Raw genomic sequence first — 19,580 nt, forward strand, 5'->3', positions numbered from 1 at the left:
GGAGATAAACAAGTCTAATTTTTATGGTACTATCTGGTCACAGGCCAATGAAGAAGCAGTTAAACCCTTTATTGCTAATCTATGCTTGGGATAGATTTCATTTCTTCCTCTCGAAACATTTCATTTCTGAATGAATAGTGTGCTGTGGACATAGGAGGGTCAAAGTCACTCGGTTGCTAGGGCATCACAATGGTCACTGATCATCAACTCCCTTTGGGGATATGGCATCAAAGTGAGGTTTGTGTGCCTGTCAAAGTCATCCACACAGAGCATCTCCAATGTTCCTTATGGTGGTTGCTGTGCTGATGCTTACACGTTCCACACGGTTTATTTCTTGGGTTTTCACAATCTCCAAAGGTCTCTGGATATGGAAACCCAGTTAAGAGCCTTGAGAGAGGAGGAGGAGCAAGATGGCAGAGGAGTAGGAGACCTAAATTTTGTCTGGTCCCAGGAATTCAGCTGGATAGGGATCAAACCATTCTGAACACCTACGAACTCAACAGGAGATCAAAGAAAAGAATAGCAGCAATTCTCTGAACAGAAAAGCAACCACTTTCTGGAAGGTAGGATGTGCGAGAAGTGAATCTGAGGCGATATTCAGGAAGATAGATGGTGGGGGAGGGGGCCTCCGTTGGCCGCTTCTGGCAAGTGATAGAGCCGCGGAGCACAAAATCGGAACTTTTAGAAGTTGGCTCCACTGAGGGACGTTGCTCCAGTGGCTAAGTGGGGGGTGGAACCCCTCACGGGGACAGTGTGGTCTCAGGACCCTTGGGGTCACAGGAAGACCGGGGGTTCCTGAGCGCAGCAGAGCTCCCAGGTATCGGAGCGGGGAAGCGGGCTGCAGAGATGTAGTCGAGGAGCGGGCTCTCAGCTCGGGGTTGCCATAAACCGTGATCTGCAGCACAGTCAGGCCACTGCTCCTCCAGCAGGGACCCAACAAGCGGCAGATCCGGGGAGACTCCCCTTCCTCCGCCAGGAGGAGCGGCGCAGGAGCGCACCACAGGGATCTGCTGGGTTTGGAGACTCCACACGGGGTCGGGTGCCAGAGACAGAAATGCTCGGTCACAGGCTGGGTGAGCACGGAGTGAGGCCAGAGACCGGGGAGATGGGAGTGACTGACTGCTTTTCTCTGGGGGCTCACTGAGGAGTGGGGCCCCAAGTTCTCGGCTCCTCCAGAGTGGAGATTGGGAGGGCGCCATTTTCACTCTTGGCCTCCAAAGCTGTACGGAAAGCTTGCAGGGAACAAAAGCTCCTGAGAGCAAACCTGAGTAGATTACTTAGCCCGGACCGGCAAGGGCGGGGCAATTCCGCCTCCCGCAAAGACATTTGGGAACCACGGCAACAGGCCCGTCCCCCAGAAGATCAGCAAGAACAGCCAGCCAAGACCAATTTACCGATCAATGAGAACAGCAGAACTCCAGAGCTAGGGGAATACTGCACATAGAATTCATGGCTTTTTTACCATGATTCTTTAGTCTTTCAAAGTTAATTTTTTTAACTGTCTTTTCTTTTTTTTTTTTTTGAATTTTTCTTTTTCCACCATCTTATCAATCCCGTTTTAAAAAAATCTTTTCTATTTTTCATTTTTAGAGTCATATTCTATCCCTTCATAGTAGTTAACCTTATTTTTGTTATATATATATAAGTTGTTCTCTCTTTAAAATTTTGGGATACAGTTTCTTCTAACAGACCAAAATAAACCCTAAATCTCTAGTGTATGGCTTTGTTCTAGTCTCCTGCCTGATCACATTCTCCCCCCCCCTTTTTTATTTTTAAATCCTCTTCTTTCTTTTTTCAACCAACTTCTTATCAATTCCTTTTATAAAATCTTTAATTTTCATCTTTACAAGTCATTATCCATCCCTTCATCATATTTACCCTTATTTTTGTACATATGTAAGTTTTTCTTTCTTTAAAATTTTGGGAGGCACTTTCTTCTAACAGACCAAAATACGCACAAAATCTAGTGTGTGGCACTGATCTATGCACCAGCCTGATCATATTTGATCATATTCTGGTTTTGTTTTTGTTTTTATCTTTTTCTTTTTTCTTTCCCTTTCTTCCCCCCCAGTCTCTTCTGATTTGTTTAGTGTTTATTTTTCTGGGGTCGTTGTTACCCTGCTAGCAGTTTGTTCTCTCATTCATCTATTCTCCTCTGGACAAAATGACAAGACGGAAAAAATCACCTCAACAAAAAGAACAAGAGGCAGTACCGACTGCCAGGGACCTAATCAAATGGACATTAGTAAGATGTTGGAACAAGAGTTCAGAATGACGATTTTAAAGATACTAGCTGGGCTTGAAAAAAGCATGGAAGATATTAGAGAAATCCTTTCTGGAGAAATAAAGAACTAAAATCTAACCAGGTTGAAATAAAAAATGGAGGCTCTAACTGCTAGGATAAATGAGGCAGAAGAGAGAATCAGTGATATAGAAGACAAAATGATGGAAAATAAAGAAGCTGACAAAAAGAGAGATAAACAACTACTGGATCACGAGGGCAGAATTCGAGAGATAAGTGATACCATAAGATGAAACAATATTAGAATAATTGGGATCCCAGAAGAAGAAGAAAGAGAGCGAGGGGCAGAAGGTATATTGGAACAAATTATAGCAGAGAACTTCCCTAATTTGGGGAAGGAAACAGGCATCAAAATCCAGGAGGCACAGAGAACCCCCCTCAAAATCAGTAAAAAAAGGTCAACACCCCGACATCTAATAGTAAAACTTATGAGTCTCAGAGACAAAGAGAAAATCCTGAAAGCAGCTCGGGAGAAGAGATCTGTAACCTACAATGGTAGAAACATTAGATTGACAAAAGACCTATCCACAGAGACCTGGCAGGCCAGAAAGGACTGGCATGATATATTCAGAGCACTAAATGAGAAAAATATGCAGCCAAGAATACTATATCCAGCTAGGCTGTCATTGAAAATAGAAGGAGAGATAAAAACCTTCCAGGACAAACAAAAAATAAAGACTGCAAACACGAAACCAGCCCTACAAGAAATCTTGAAAGGGGTCCTCTAAGCAAAGAGAGAGCCTAAAAGCAACATAGACCAGAAAGGAACACAGACAATATACAGTAACAGTCACCTTACAGGCAATACAATGGCACTAACTTCCTATCTTTCAATAGTTACCCTGAATGTAAATGGGCTAAATGCCCCAATCAAAAGACACAGGCTATCAGATTGGATTAAAAAACAAGACCCATCGATATGCTGTCTGCAAGAGACTCATTTTAGACCCAAAGACACCCGCAGATTGAAAGTGAGGGGGTGAAAAACCATTTACCATGCTAATGGACACCAAAAGAAAGCTGGGGTGGCAATCCTTATATCAGACAAATTAGATTTTAAACCAAAGACTATAATAAGAGATGAGGAAGGACACTATATCCTACTTAAAGGGTCTATCCAAAAAGAAGATCTAACAATTGTAGATATCTATGCCCCTCACATGGGAGCAGCCAATTATATAAGGCAATTAATAACAAAAGCCAAGAAACACATCAACAACAATACAATAATAGGGGGGGGCTTTAACACACCCCTCACTGAAATGGACAGATCATCTAAGCAAAAGATCAACAAGGAAATAAAGACCTTAAATGACACACTGGACCAAATGGACTTCACAGATATATTCAGAACATTCCATCCCAAGGCAATGGAATACACATTCTTCTCTAGTGCCCATGGAACATTCTCCAGAATAGATCACATCCTAGGCCACAAATCAGGTCTCAACTGGTACCAAAAGATTCGGATCATTCCCTGCATATTTTCAGACCACAAAGCTTTGAAACTAGAACTCAATCACAAGAGGAAAGTTGGAAAGGACTCAAATCCATGGAGGCTAAAGAGCATCCTACTAAAGAATGAGTGGGTCAACCAGGAAATTAAAGAAGAATTAAAAAAATTCATGGAAACCAATGAAAATGAAAACACAACTGTTGAAAATCTTTGGGAGGCAGCAAAGGCAGTCCTAAGAGGAAAGTATATAGCAATACAAGCCTTTCTCAAGAAACAAGAAAGGTCTCAAGTACACAACCTAACCCTACACCTAAAGGAGCTGGAGAAAGAACCGCAAATAAAGCCTAAACCCAGCAGGAGAAGAGAAATAATAAAGATCAGAGCAGAAATCAATGAAATAGAAACCAAAAGAACAGTAGAACAGATCAACGAAACTAGGAGCTGGTTCTTTGAAAGAATTAACAAGATTGATAAACCCCTGGCTAGACTTATCAAAAAGAAAAGAGAAATGACCCAAATCAACAAAATCATGAATGAAAGAGGAGAGATCACAACCAACACCAAAGAAATACAAACAATTATAAGAACATATTATGAGCAACTCTATGCCAACAAATTAGATAACCTGGAAGTAATGGATGCATTCCTAGAGATGTATCAACTACCAAAACTGAACCAGGAAGAAATAGAAAACCTGAACAGACCTATAACCACTAAGGAAATTGAAGCAGTCATCAAAAATCTCCCAACGAACAAAAGCCCAGGGCCAGATGGCTTCCCAGGGGAATTCTACCAAACATTTCAAGAAGAATTAATACCTATTCTTCTGAAACTGTTCCAAAAAATAGAAATGGAAGGAAAACTTCCAAACTTGTTTTATGAGGCCACCATTACCTTGATCCCCAAACCAGACAAAGACCCCATCAAAAAGGAGAATTACAGACCAATATCCCTGATGAACATGGATGCAAAAATTCTCACCAAAATACTAGCCAATAGGATCCAACAGTACATTAAAAGGATTATTCACCACGACCAAGTGGGATTTATCCCTGGGCTGCAAGGTTGGTTCAACATCTGCAAAGCAATCAATGTGATACAATACATTAACAAAAGAAAGAACAAGAACCATATGATCCTCTCAATAGATGCAGAAAAAGCATTTGACAAAGTACAGCATCCTTTCTTGATCAAAACTCTTCAGAGTATAGGGATAGAGGATACATACCTCAATATCATAAAAGCCATCTATGAAAAACCCACAGCGAATATCATTCTCAATGGGCAAAAACTGAGAGCTCTCCCCCTAAGGTCAGGAACACAGCAGGGATGTCCACTATCACCACTGCTATTCAACATAGTATTAGAAGTCCTAGCCACAGCAATCAGATAACAAAAAGAAATCAAAGGCATCCAAATCGGCAAAGAAGAAGTCAAACTCTCACCCTTTGCAGATGATATGATACTTTATGTGGAAAACCCAAAAGAGTCCACCCCAAAACTGCTACAGCTCATACAGGAATTCAGCAAACTGGCAGGATATAAAATCAATGCACAGAAATCAGTGGCATTCCTATACACCAACAACAAGACAGAAGAAAGAGAAATTAAGGAGTCGATCCCATTTACAATTGCACCCAAAACCATAAGATACCTAGGAATAAATCTAACCAAAGAGGCAAAGGATCTATACTCAGAAAACTATAAAATACTCCTGAAAGAAATGGAGGAAGACACAAAGAAATGGAAAAACTTTCCATGCTCATGGATTGGAAGAACAAATATTGTGAAGATGTCAATGCTACCTAGAGCAATCTACACATTCAATGCAATCCCCATCAAAATACCACCCACTTTTTTCAAAGAAATGGAACAAATAATCCTAAAATTTGTATGGAACCAGAAAAGACCCCGAATAGCCAGAGGAATGTTGAAAAAGCAAAGCAAAGCTGGCGGCATCACAATTCCGGACTTCAAGCTCTATTACAAAGCTGTCATCATCAAGACAGTATGGTACTGGCACAAAAACAGACACATAGATCCATGGAACAGAATAGAGAGCCCAGAAATGGACCCTCAACTCTATGGTCAACTAATCTTTGACAAAGCAGGAAAGAATGTCCAATGGAAAAAAGTCTCTTCAACAAATGGTGTTGGGAAAATTGGACAGCCACATGCAGAAGAATGAAACTGGACCACTTCCTTACACCACACACAAAAATAGACTCCAAATGGTTGAAAGACCTCAATGTGAGACAGGAGTCCATCAAAATCCTAAAGGAGAACACAGGCAGCAACCTCTTCGACCTCAGCCGCAGCAACTTCTTCCTAGAAACATCGCCAAAGGCAAGGGAAGCAAGGGCAAAAATGAACTACTGGGACTTCATCAAGATAAGAAGCTTTTGCACAGCAAAAGAAACAGTCAACAAAACCACAAGACAACCGACAGAATGGGAGAAGATATTTGCAAATGACGTATCAGATAAAGGGCTAATATCCAAAATCTATAAAGAACTTATTAAACTCAACACCCAAAGAACAAATGATCCAATCAAGAAATGGGCAGAAGACATGAACAGACATTTTTCCAAAGAAGACATCCAAATGGCCAACAGACACATGAAAAAGTGCTCAACGTCACTCGGCATCAGGGAAATCCAAATCAAAACCTCAATGAGATACCACCTCACACCAGTCAGAATGGCTGAAATTAACAAGTCAGGAAACGACAGATGTTGGCGGGGATGCGGAGAAAGGGGAACCCTCCTACACTGTTGGTGGGAATGCAAGCTGGTGCAGCCACTCTGGAAAACAGTATGGAGGTTCTTCAAAAAGTTGAAAATAGAGCTACCATATGACCCAGCAATTGCACTACTGGGTATTTACCCCAAAGATACAAATGTAGGGATCCGAAGGGGTACATGCACCCCGATGTTTATAGCAGCAATGTCCACAATAGCCAAACTGTGGAAAGAGCCAAGATGTCCATCGACAGATGAATGGATAAAGAAGGTGTGGTATATATATACAATGGAATATTATGCAGCCATCAAAAGGAATGAAATCTTGCCATTTGCAACAACGTGGATGGAACTGGAGGATATTATGCTGAGCGAAATAAGTCAATCAGAGAAAGACATGTATCATATGACCTCACTGATATGAAGACTTCTTAATCTCAGGAAACAAACTGAGAGTTGCTGGAGTGGGTGGGGGGTGGGAGGGATGGGGTGCCTGGGTGATAGACATTGGGGAGGATATGTGCTATGGTGAGCACTGTGAATTGTGTAAGACTGTTGAATCACAGACCTGTACCTCTGAAACAAATAATGCATTATATGTTAAAAAAAAAAAAAAAAGATTGCAGGACGGAGAAAATGAAGGGGGGAAATCAGAGGGGGAGACGAACCATGAGAGACTATGGACTCTGAGAAACAAACTGAGGGTTCTAGAGGGGAGGGGGGTGGGAGGATGGGTTAGCCTGGTGATGGGTATTAAGGAGGGCAAGTACTGCTTGGAGCACTGGGTGTTATACGCAAACAATGAATCATGGAAAACTACATCAAACACTAATGATGTAATGTATGGTGATTAACATAATAAAAATAAATAAATAAATAAAAAGAACCTTGAGAGAGGAGAGTGGATAAAACTCAGGGTAAAGACCTGATTTCATGGATCCCAGATGAGTTCTGTGTCCAGTACTTGGCAATCAGAGAATAATGTGTCTAAGTGCTAAATTGTGTTATTCTAAGGAGTGGTTCTTAAATCTTACTGCACATTAGGATATTCCAGAGGTTATGTAAAAAATGCCCCATGGGGTGAAAGTTAGGGATCTATATTTTCAAAAGGCTCTCCAAGCGAGTCTGATGGACACAGATGTGCCACAAGCACTTTATAAGGAAAGTAACTATTAAGGGCAATAGAGCGGGAACCTCTAATCATTTTTATATGCACCACCTGGAGCTTAGAAGCTGCTCAGTTATTCTTTGTTGAATGAATGTCTAGAGGCAGGGTGAATGAATGAATGAACAACCGGGTTAATAAATCAGGGGGCTTTGTCAGTGGCATCCCGTCTTGCTAACTTGGTTAGAAAGTTTGGGATTTATAGAGTAGCCTAGCTCAGCCCAAACTGTGAGTTCTGCCTTTGAAGTCTCAATTTGATTAAAACACATTTAGCAAGGAACAATAGCTTTCTGAAATGCCAGGGATTATGCAGCTCAGAGGAGCTCTGTGGGGAGCAAGCAATTGCAGCAACTGGGATGGGTCTTTGTGAACCTGGAGAGGCCGTTCTGTGAGCCTGTATCGGGGCCAAACATCTGACTCCTCTTAATTACATTCTGCCCTTGTTTCATTCCTTCTCATCTCTGGCTTCTTGGTCCTGAGTTTTCCCCAGACTGCCAGAGCTGAATGTTTCCGTGGTGCCAGGGCCTGGGGCATGGACAAGTCTCCTTCTCCATGGAAAAATGGGTCACTTGCTCTCTCACCCTTAATCTCTGTCGCCATGTTATTCTGCCCAGTGTCACCTGCAGGGGACCGATGTTGTTTCTTCAGTGAAAGAGGAATGAACACTGAATCTGGATTCTGACCAATCTACATTTCATTCACTGCTTTGACCCTTTCCAGGTAGAGACGGAGAGATGTCTACGAGGGTTATAGCAAAGGAGAAGCAATACCACATCGTGGTTAAAAGCAAAGGCCCTGTGGCCCGTGTGCCTACGTCCCAATCTAATCTCAGATCTGCCCCTTAGGAGCTTGGACACATTACTTAACCTGCCTGTGACTCGGTTTCTTCATCTGCACACACGGGTTAGTGATCATAACTCATGCCATGTAACCATTGTGAGAACTGAATGAAATTAATACATCGAAAGACTGAGGTTATTCTGTGACCCATAGTTATCCCTCTGTAAGTGTTACCTCTTATGAATGCCTATGACAATAACAGTCATAAGGGTGGCTGATCCATTTAGAGAAATGGAACCGGTCTCTCCCCCTCACACGGGGCTCTCAGATCCTCGACACATCCTCTCCCTCACCGCTCCCCCCAACCCCCGGCCGTATTTTGGCGTTTATCTCTTTAAATGGGCTGAGGCTGCTGGTTGCAGTAGGGTGCTGCTGAGTCATCCGAGGACACGGGGACCTATGTCACGAAGAACTAATGGCAAAGAAGCCAGCAGGAGACGGATGAAGAGGCCTCCGAGGCAGGAGTGAGTCAGCCGGTGGTCTGTGCCTCGCTCTAGCACGGAGCCAGCTGAGATGGGGCGGCCGCTGACTCTCAGACTTTTCCAGTTTCTGCTGCACCGGGGCGACTGGCTCCGTGGAACGGATGCAGTGTGCTCTGTTGATCTCTAGATACCTGGGCTGAGTCCTGCCTGCCTGGTCACCTGCACCCGCCTCTCTCTGCGTCTGCTCTCCTCGCCTCCTCTCTGCCTCCCTCCTCCTCCCTTCCCATCAGGCTTGCCCCCTCCTCTTCTCCTTTCCCACCTTCCCCTTCCTTTAGGAGAACTGCACAACCTAGACTTTCAAGTCTTCTCTGCCCTTCTTGTCTCCCTCCAGACAGCCTAAGACCAGAAGCCATCACACTTTCTCTATGAAGGGCCAGACTGCGACACTTCCGGGGCTGTCGCGGCAACTCGAGACTCCGCCCGTGCAGGAGGAGAGTGGCCACGGGCGGTTCCTGAGTGGATGGAGGTGGATGTGTTCCAATAAAGCTTTATTTTCAAAACCAGGCAGTGGTTGGAGTCCACGCCAGGGTCATACTTTGCCAGACCTGGAGGAAAACACTGGTTTTCCTGTTTACCTGCTTGACACAGAGACCACAAACTTGGCGACAATTTACGATCCATTTCAACGCTAAAAGCCAGGAACTGTATAATCTTGCCGGTTATATCCCTCCCAGAAAATCGTGTCACAAAGAAAATGCAAAACGGATATCTGACCACAAGAGCACGCAGAGTAAACAATGGAAGAATCCCTCCTTGTTTGCCCATTCATCAGTGAGTTCCCTGTGAACATCTACTGTGTGCCAAGCTCAGGAGGGAGTCCTAAGGGAGACAAAAGAGCAACAAGAATGGGCCTGATTGTGTCTGCCCTCCAGGGACGCAGTGCCCCTCAGTGGGCCAGGGACAAGGGGAGGCCTGCAGGCCTCTAACACATGCTCAACACTGGGCTATTCTCTTTCTGTTCATTTTCACATTTACTCCCCAAACAACTCCAATGTAGAGACAAGAAAACTGGAATTCAGAGAAATTAATTTGCCCGAGATCACGCCACTAGGAGGCTGTAGAACCTTCCGTCATTCCCCGTCACTGGTCTTGCTTTGCTAAAGGCCACAAGAACACTAAGCACGGAGCTAAAAGGGTTCACAGTTTATAAATATATCTAGTATAGAGCTGTGGTCTTTAAGGAAATCTTAAAGGGGGACACGTAGACTGAAGGATAGGTCAGATACCAAATCAGGAAATGGGTTTAGGAGATAGAAGAAGGGATTTCATTTTTTTTTTTTTTTTTTTAAGAGAGAGAGAATCTTTTTTTTTTTTTCTTAAAGATTTTATTTATTTATTTGACAGAGAGATAGCAAGAGCAGGAACACAAGCAGGGGGAGCGGGAGAGGGAGAAGCAGGCTTCCTGCCGAGCAGGGAGCCCGATGTGGGACTTGATCCCAGGACCCTGGGATCATGACCTGAGCTGAAGGCAGACGCTTAACGACTGAGCCACCCAGGTACCCGAGAGAGAGAGAATCTTAAGCAGACTCCATGTCTAGCACAGAGCCTGATGTGGGGCTCGATCTCACGACCCTGAGATCATGACCTGAGTTGAAACCAAGAGTTACACTCTTAACCGACTGAGCCACCCAGGTGCCCAGGATTTTCATTTTTAAAGGGAGTTGCATGGAAGATTCTATGCTTCTCTGAGAAAACTTCAAATGGTGGAATTGCAGACACAGTAGAAAGTTGAATGAGGAAAACATTTAGGAGCCCCCCCCCCCCGCCCCCCAGTGATCTCCTCAACCAACACTGCCATACATTCCTAAGCCAGCCTAAGAAGACAGGCTGTGAAGGCCACTGAGGAAAGAGCCCATCCTCGGAGTGGAGGTACGAGTGGTCATCACCACCCAAGCTGCGGGGTGTCCAGCTCTCCCCAAGACTCAGACATTAGCCCAAAGATATTAAGCGGAGAAGCTGGACTAAGGCAGTGAGGAGGATATTAGCAACCCATCCAGTGGCTCAGAGCAATTTATGAGAATCCTAATTAGATACACAAAGAGCTTCTGTAATCACACACTCTCTACTCTGGCTGGCAGCGTGGGGTCCCTCACCACCCCAAGCCATCCTACACCCTCCAGTGAGAGAGAAGCCAGCAAACAAAGCAATCAGGAACTGTTAACCCTGACCCACTTGGAAGCAGGGAGTGGGCTTCTCCATGGACTCCCCTCCAGCACTCCCCACTCCAAGATCGGTGAGCATTAGCATTGTTATCCTGGAGTGGTGCTTTCCAAAGCTCTAGAGTCTATGCAGCAAGTTGCCTTATTAATATAAGAGCAGAGCATGCGGTCCCTTCCAATTTGTTATCAATCTGGATGAGTCTTTAAAACGATTGCATGCAAAGTTGCAGTACAAAGGGGCAAAGGGGCCCCAATGTACCTATCCATCTGAAATGATATATATGGTATCTTTCAAAGATTTCACATATGATATCTATCATATATGCCCAAATGGGATATAACAGGGGTCACTAACTAGCTTTAAACTGGGCGAGTCCCAGCAAGATGGGTTGAGTTAGTCACCCTATTCATACAATATTAACACAAGAGATACAGGTCTCATATCTCTCAAACATTTCACATGATAGCCATCATATATATGTAAATATGATATAATTGCAGTGCAATATAGCATACCAATAAGTTATAAAGATATATGATAAATACATATATTTGATTTGATCTGTTCAGTGAATTCAGATGAGCTACCAGGGACAAGTACTGTATTTCTGGGTTTAAAAATAAACCAACAACCATGAAAACTGAGCAAAGTACAAAGAGGAAGATTAAATGCTTCTCAATGCTTGAGCCTATTATTTATAGCTAAGGTGATCTGGCCACTAGCAACCAAGATTTTTCCCTGGACCACGGTTTAATGAAAAGATGATCAGAACCAGAGTTACATGAACTATAAAAATCCACACAGGGTGTTGTCCGTAGACTGGCAGCATCAGCATCACCTGGAGCTTGTTAGAAATGCAGAATCTCAGGCTCCCCATCCCCAGACCGACTGAAACAGTCTGCCAGTTGACAAGATCCCCAGGTGATTCCTGTTTACACTGAAGTTTAAAAGTTTTGCTGTAGCTCACTAAACCCAATGGAGCCTCATTTTCCTGCTCTGCAACATGGAAATACTAAGATGTACCCCAGAATACTGTACAAAGTGTTGCTAAGAATATTTGTGAGTTACTTGGCACCACACTGGGCCATTGAGTATGGGCTCAAAAACAGTGGTTTCCTTCCTTACCCTCAGCATCACTTGCTGCTGAATAATATTATACAACCTTGTTCTCAATATCTTTTTGCTGGCCTCTGTACGCCCAAAGGGCTTTAGCCTCTATGATCTTGCTTCTGTCTCTTCAAATCCTAGGATAACATTAAAAAAAACTACAAAATCCATGAGATTGATGGGACCTAACAGACCTCCCATTTAACCTCTCCTTTGAAGCCAGAAATGCCATTTTTTAAGTCCCAGACTGACTCATTCTTTATATTCTTCATCAGTGTCACCTCTTAGGTGCCACGGAGATATGAGGTACTCAATAGATCCTTGCTGGTTGCTGGATGAATGAATGAATGACACTGTGAACTCTGGCCCATTCTATTCTTCACTGAACTCTTACTAGACTCGTTTTCCTTATGACTTACTCTGCCTTTTCATCTTCCCATTAAAAAACCCTATATCCCATATTCTTCCTTGACTCTTCTCTCACCTATCCAAGATACCTAAGAATATACTCATATGTATGTATGAATTCATATATATGAATTATTATAAATATGTTTATATTTTGAGATGAGATATTTTAAGTTTATACATTGCCAACCAACAGGACTGTAAGTTCCTTGAAGGAGAGAAGAAAAAGACCATGACATCCCCCTCTTGGAACATCAGTGCCTAGGAAAGTATGTTTCTCAGTAAAGGTTGGATATTGATGATCAATGCTGAAAAGTACCCATGAATGTTGTGACTGAAGTACTGAGAACCAAAGATCCCCACGGTGCACTACACTATCTCAGAAAGGACACAAAGGTTAGACAGGAAAAGGAAGGTAAGGTCTTATGGGATCCTGTGTACCCCTTAAGGGAAATCACCAGTCTTTTTCCTAGGGAAATGCCTGGCAGGCTTCATGTAAGAGGTTCCCTCAATAACCAAACACTCCACTCAAAGGTTATATTTACACAGCTCATTAGGAAAATTTTTTATACTTTTGACACTCATTAGACTCGTAATCGTCCACCGAAGCTACTCTATAACAAGAGATAAACACTCCATTCTAGAGGATGAATAATAATTAGGTACTGCTTAGCACTGTGCTCTTTACAGGTCTAATTTTAGAGCATAATTAATCCTGCTGAAGCTGCATAAGATAAGTGAAATATTTATGCAGCTGTGTTAATTCATGTATTTACTCCTAGAGAGACATTCCGAATTGGACATGGCTTTCCGGGAAGATTATCTTAAGACGCCCCCTGGAGCAATGTCATTTTCTCTTCTATGTCTTTGCTTCCAGATGGTCTCTAAAGATGAAGCTGAGAAGACACGTTTCCCAATCCCAACAGTCTGACCAGGAAAGCAATGAGTGAGGACTGAAAATATGTGTAAGAATCTAAATACCCTGCTAGTAACAAGGAACACACTTCTGGCCTCTCTGGGGCCTTTACTTTGTATTTTTTTATTTGACAGAAAGAGGACATTTTCTGTGCAGCACCATAAAGGTTGTTTCCATGATACTGTTGTCACCAATACAACACTAAATAGGCTGTACTGAATACTGGAGTTGTGGATGGACAACAATGAGGAGGAGGTTTAGGTGGAGAATGGTAATGATGAGGATGGTGGTGATGATGATCGTGCTGGTGATAAAATGATGTTGGTGTTGGTGATAGTGGTGATGATGGCGGTGATGATGGTGATGATTATGAGGGTGATAATGATGGTGATGATGATAGTGGTGATGGTGGTGATGCTGATGATGGTGGTGGTGATAATGGTAGTGGTGATGATGATGGTGATGATGCTGATGGTGATGATAATGGTGGTAGTGATGGTGGTGGTGCTGGTGATGATGATGGTGATGCTGGTGATGATGATGGTGATGATGATAGTGGTGGTGGTAATAATGATGTGATGATAGTGATGATATGATGGTGATGATGATGGTGGTAATGATGATGATGGTGATGACGGTGGTGGTAATGGTGATGATGGTGATGATGATATGATGATGAAGATGATGATGGTGGTGATGATGATGGTGGTGATGATGGTGGTGATGGTGCTGGTGATGATGATATAATGATAATGATGGTGATGGTCATAATAATGATGATGGAGATGATGGTAATAGCTAGCATTTATTGAACCGTTTCTATTTTCAGGTGCTTTAGCTAAGCTCTTTATTTTTTTATTTTTATTTTTTTAAAGGATTTTATTTATTTATTTGACAGAGAGAGAGAAAGCGAGAGAGGGAACACAAGCAGGGGGAGTGGGAGAGGGAGAAGCAGGCCTCCCGCTGAGCAGAGAGCCCAATGTGGGGCTCGATCCCAGGATCCCGAGATCATGACCCGAGCCGAAGGCAGTCGCTTAACCGACTGAGCCACCCAGGCGCCTCTAGCTAAGCTCTTTACACATATCCTCTCATTTCATCCTGACATCAACTTTATCAGGTAAATATTTCTGCATGCATTCATTCACAGATGAGTAAACAGAGGCTAAGAAAGATGACCCCCTTCATAGAAGTATTTGTCAGTGGGACAATAGATTTACTTCAGATATGCACTAAATTACTCCTTCCTAAAGGATCTATAAATCTCAAGCATCTAATTAGCCATCTTCGATAGACAACCTAGTGAATTGAATGAAGCAGTTTTACATAATTGACCCACTTCCAGAGTGAGGCCCCTGCAGTAGAAACTCTGCCACTTACTAGCTAGCCCTCTGCGCTTCCGTTTCCTCCTCTGTAAAATGTGTAGAAGCAACACTGAACTTCCTAAAGTTATTATGACTATTAACCCAGGTGATGTCACCAGTGTGGTGACTAGCATATGTTGCTGTTCCAGAACAGATCCTGTCAGAGTAACAGCAAGGACTAACAGGAGTAGAGTTCGAACTCATTTGACAGCTACCCATCATATTTAAAAGTGTCCCGTCAAATGAAATACACCTCGACACCCACCGTTCATCCGTGCATGTGTTTGTTCACTCAGTCCTTCATGGGCCAGTTATCAGGTCAGGACAAGTTCAGGATTTTGTGGCATTTACTGATGGAAACAAGACTCATTTGTTGAATAGTTCACCCTGTGTAGGGAGACTTGGGCGACCAGGCTGTCAGGTGGAGGAAATGGTCCCAGTTCTTCACCGCTGTGTCCACACCCCTTGTCCTGTAACTCCAAACTCCCGCCCCCCCATAAAAGGCAGAGTGTACCTCTGATCTCTTTACTTTGGGCTTGGCCATCAGATTTGCTTAGACAGAAGGGTGTTCGTAGATGTGACCACGGCGAGGCAGAGACTTGAAATGCACACGTACAGTTGGGTATCTCCTCTGTGCCTGTGACACAGCCAAGAAAAGAGCTTCTCCCAGGCGGCTCCTGCCCTTTCGGCCGGAGTCCCAGAATAAACGCAGGCAGAGCAGACAGCACATTTGATCCACAGGTACACCGCAGGGCCCAGAGCCACCAAGGCCACCACAGCCTCAGACAGAGCTCCTCCACTCAACCTGCACTCCCACGAGCAAAATAAAGGCCTAGTGGGGTACGCCTCTTAGATTTCACAGCCAGAGCTGACCGACACAGCCACAAGTCACTATTACACAACAGAGAACATGGCTCATGATCACAAGAAGGTACAAATGCCCTACGGGGAATTCAGAGGATCAGATGTTCTTATTTGGGAGTTAAATATAAAACACATTTAGATGTTCTGATGGCACTCTGAGAACCCAGGGCTTAATTCCGGGAGCAGAGAAAGGAGGAGAAGTTGCAAGGAAATATGCACCTTGTTCAAAATCATACCACACTGCGCATGAATGTCTGTGCATTTCAGTGTTGTATTTGACCACACTGGTTGCCGGATTCTCCTCTCCCAGCTCCAGGGAGGTACAGCATATTCTGCAACCATCTCTGAACACGGCCTCCAGCTGTCCTTGGATGCAGCTGCTGCTCTGGGCCCCAGCTTACTCAGGTTCTCAGGGTTAACCTGCCATTTGAGCCAGGACAGGATCCTAAAAAACTCCAGCCAGTGAGATCACCAACTAGGAAGTAGAGGGCAGACTGAAAGCAATGATGCTGGAGACACAGCCCAATCACCTACAGAGGTCCATAAATGCCACGGTCCCAAGAGACTGTAAGACCAATGGGGGTGGAAACTGTCTTTTGGCAGGAGAAGCAGGTAGACTGTAGTGGAAACCCATGGGATTTCTGCTCATATTCCTTTTCTAGAGATTGCCTTTCCCTCACTCCTCCATAGGATAAAATCAGGAGCCTCTGTGTTGGTACAACGTAACCCCACCGCTTAGGCACTCCTGATGGGTCCAGGAAAGAGTCTTTGGTTCAAAATGCATCAAGAATCCTTCCTCTGGAATACGAAATTTAGAATCGAGAGAACAGAGTTTAGGACTGGAGCCTAATCATGTAACGTCATGGTTTCTTTACCCCAGGGCTACTAACATTTGGGGTCAGATAATTCCGTGTTTTGAGATGAGGGGGCCGTCCTGGGCATTGTAAGGTGTCTGCCAGCATCCTTGACCTCTACCCACTAGATGCCAGTAGCAAACGGCCTCCCAACCATGACAATCAAAGATGTCTCCAGATATAGCTAAGTGCCCCTCGGGGGGCAAAACTGCCCTGATTGAGAACTGCTACTCTAGGACAGGACCTATGAAGTCCTGCTATCAAGGCCCGAGGACTGCTCCGGTTCCTGCTTTTTTTTTCCTAAACCTATTTGCTCAACTCCTTCCTCAATTCACTGAGATAGACACTTCTGCATCCTTAAAATAAGTTTCTTTGGAAAATTTTGTTGTCTAAAATTGGTTCCCATTATAAGCAACCTAGAAAACTATGGTATCATGTGAGAGGCACCCAATAAATAGTAAGCAAACACATCATACAAAGATCCATTGGAAAGCCAATCAGCAAAGAGAGAGAGTGCAAGGGTGTCAAGTCCCCTGAAAGATAGGGGGTCACCCAAGGTCTTACCATCACCCACAAACTGGAGCAGGGCCAGGTCAATCTGCCTCTTCCAAGGGGAGCCCTTCTGGAGGGCAATTCCGTAACCAGTGGTGGCAAAGATGTACCCACTCCCGATGGTCACCAGCTTGCAGCCTTCATCCCTCCCAGCCTTGTAATTCAAGACTGCCGCATCGTAGATGAAAGCGTCCAGTTTCCTGCAATGACAAAAAACCAGGGAGTCATGGGGATGGCGGGGTAACCTTTTGGGGACCAGCTCCTGAGACCTGATCCAGCACCGCATGCTTTCTTTCACTCTGTACAGGGTGACTCATGGCCGCCCCATCCCCTCATCATAAAAGGATCTATTTTTAATGAGGAGATAAAAGCCAGAACCTTTTCTCTCCAAGTTACATACAAGAGGCAGCTAAATAAAGAAGAATCCTTATGCCCAAGTGAGTAAACAGTTGACTTTGCTGGTTTGCTAAGTGTTTGCCCTTAGCACTCCCAACAGTGGGGAGCAGTGGCCTATTTAGAAAGGTTTGCATCAGACCAAAATAAACCATTAAGGTACAGGAGAATTTGGGGTAGGGTGCAAGAAGGGAGAGTGAGTGCATAGGAACGATGTCTTCCTCCCAAGGGAAACATGTTTACTATCGATTTATATTATAGAAATTATTATATAATAATTTTTAGAAACCCAAATATAGAAAATATCAAAACTACAATTAAAACTTAAATTGCCTCATAATTCAGAGGCAACCTCTGTTAATACATTGGTGAACAGCTTTCCAAATTTCTTATATATGCACACGTGCGTGTGTACACACACACACTTTTTTAAATAAAGCAGGGATTGGCAAACTTTTTCTGTAAAGACAAGGTAATAAACAGTTTAAGCTGTGGGCCATGCGGTCTGTATCACAACAACTCCACTCTGCGGCTGCTGTAGCATGTTCTGGGCTGACCCGTGACCCTCCCCAAATTCGTATGTTGAAGCCATAACCCCCCGCACCTCAGAATATGATTTTATTTGGAGATAGGGTCATTGCAGATGTGATTAGTTAACATGTGCTCACACGGAGGGGAGGGGAGGCCTCCAATCCAATATAACTGATGTTCTCAAAAAAAGGGGAGATTTGACCAGACACACACAGGGAGAACACCACCACCGTGAAGGCTGGAGTTAACACGGCCACAAGCCGAGCAACTACCGGAAGCTGGGACAGGGGACTGGAACAGGTGCTACCTTCGTGCCTTCAGAGCAGGCACAGCCCTGCTGCCGCCTTAATCTCAGACTTCCAGCCTCCAGAACCATGAGACGGGAAATTCCCATTGTTTAAGCCTCTCCATTAGACCTAGGAAGGCTAATACAGAGCACAAGGGCAGCCCTAAATAATACATAAATGAATGAATTCAGCTCTGTTCCCATAAAAGATTATTTACAAACACAGATTGGCCCGTGGGCCACACTGTGTCCTCGTTTCAACCTCCAAAGCAGCCTTTGCTTGTTGCAAACCACACAGAGTGAATGTATTTCCATGTCCATAAACATAGCGCTTTTTTTCCCCTTTGTTAATGGGTTTTTTTTTATCAATGTATAACGCATATGCAATAAAGTGCAAGATAAATTTTTACACATGTGTACATCCTGGAAATCACCATGCAGATTAAGGCATCGAACGTTATTATCTCAGTCCTGCATGACCGTTCCCAGTCTGCATCCCCAAAAGGCAAGCGTTGAATCATCCCTCAATAGCATGGCTGTGACTCAGTCTTTACCCAGGTCACCATCAGTGGGCGTGAGTATTGTTTCCAGTTTTTAGAGTTACTTCACAAGGCTGAAGTGATCGCCCTTGTGCATGGGGATGGATGGCTCAAAACTAGGTAGGGATGGGGTGGCGATGACCTAAAGTAGGTAGGAAAGCTAAAACGGAGATTACTCAATGTACTGGTACTTTCTCAACTTCACTGCCTTGCTTTCCTTAACAAGAACACATAAAACAGGCAAAGAAAAATAAAAGTGGCAGGGAGAGGAGGTAAATTGTTGCATCCTTTCAGAGACAGCTGCTGAAGGTCTCCCGATGGGAACAAAACCATTTGGAATGTTTACGGCTGCATGCTTCATTTTAATTTTTTGTCTCTGTGATGGTTAGAGGTGGGACAAGACTACAAGGCTCATCTCACCAACAAAAAGACTCTAAAGCCTTTCTCCAAGGCTGTAGGATTGGAGGCTTGGTGTTAACACTTGGAGAGTATTAAAAGGAGATCAGATCATCCAAGTGGAAGGGAACGCAAACTAAGCCTCACTAATGGTGATGGTAAACCAGAGCTGATGAACCAAGAGGAAACAGACTTCTGGAAAGCCAGCCACACCGAGAGCTGTGGAA

At 43.9% G+C, this 19,580-nt stretch overlaps 1 protein-coding gene across 2 annotated transcripts in view; it reads right to left on the bottom strand.

Annotated features, from left to right (window-relative positions):
* Window positions 1-19,580, bottom strand: part of GRIN2A (glutamate ionotropic receptor NMDA type subunit 2A) — a 379,408-nt gene that overhangs the window by 30,992 nt on the left and 328,836 nt on the right. For both annotated transcript variants that reach the window (XM_032392269.1, XM_032392270.1), the window contains one exon: window positions 17,221-17,408. In XM_032392269.1, the coding sequence (XP_032248160.1) occupies window positions 17,221-17,408 (188 nt within the window). The remainder of the gene's footprint in view (window positions 1-17,220; window positions 17,409-19,580) is intronic.

This window comes from Phoca vitulina, unplaced genomic scaffold (genome assembly GCF_004348235.1).
Source record: "Phoca vitulina isolate PV1807 unplaced genomic scaffold, GSC_HSeal_1.0 scaffold66, whole genome shotgun sequence".
NCBI classification, from domain to species: Eukaryota; Metazoa; Chordata; class Mammalia; order Carnivora; family Phocidae; genus Phoca; species Phoca vitulina.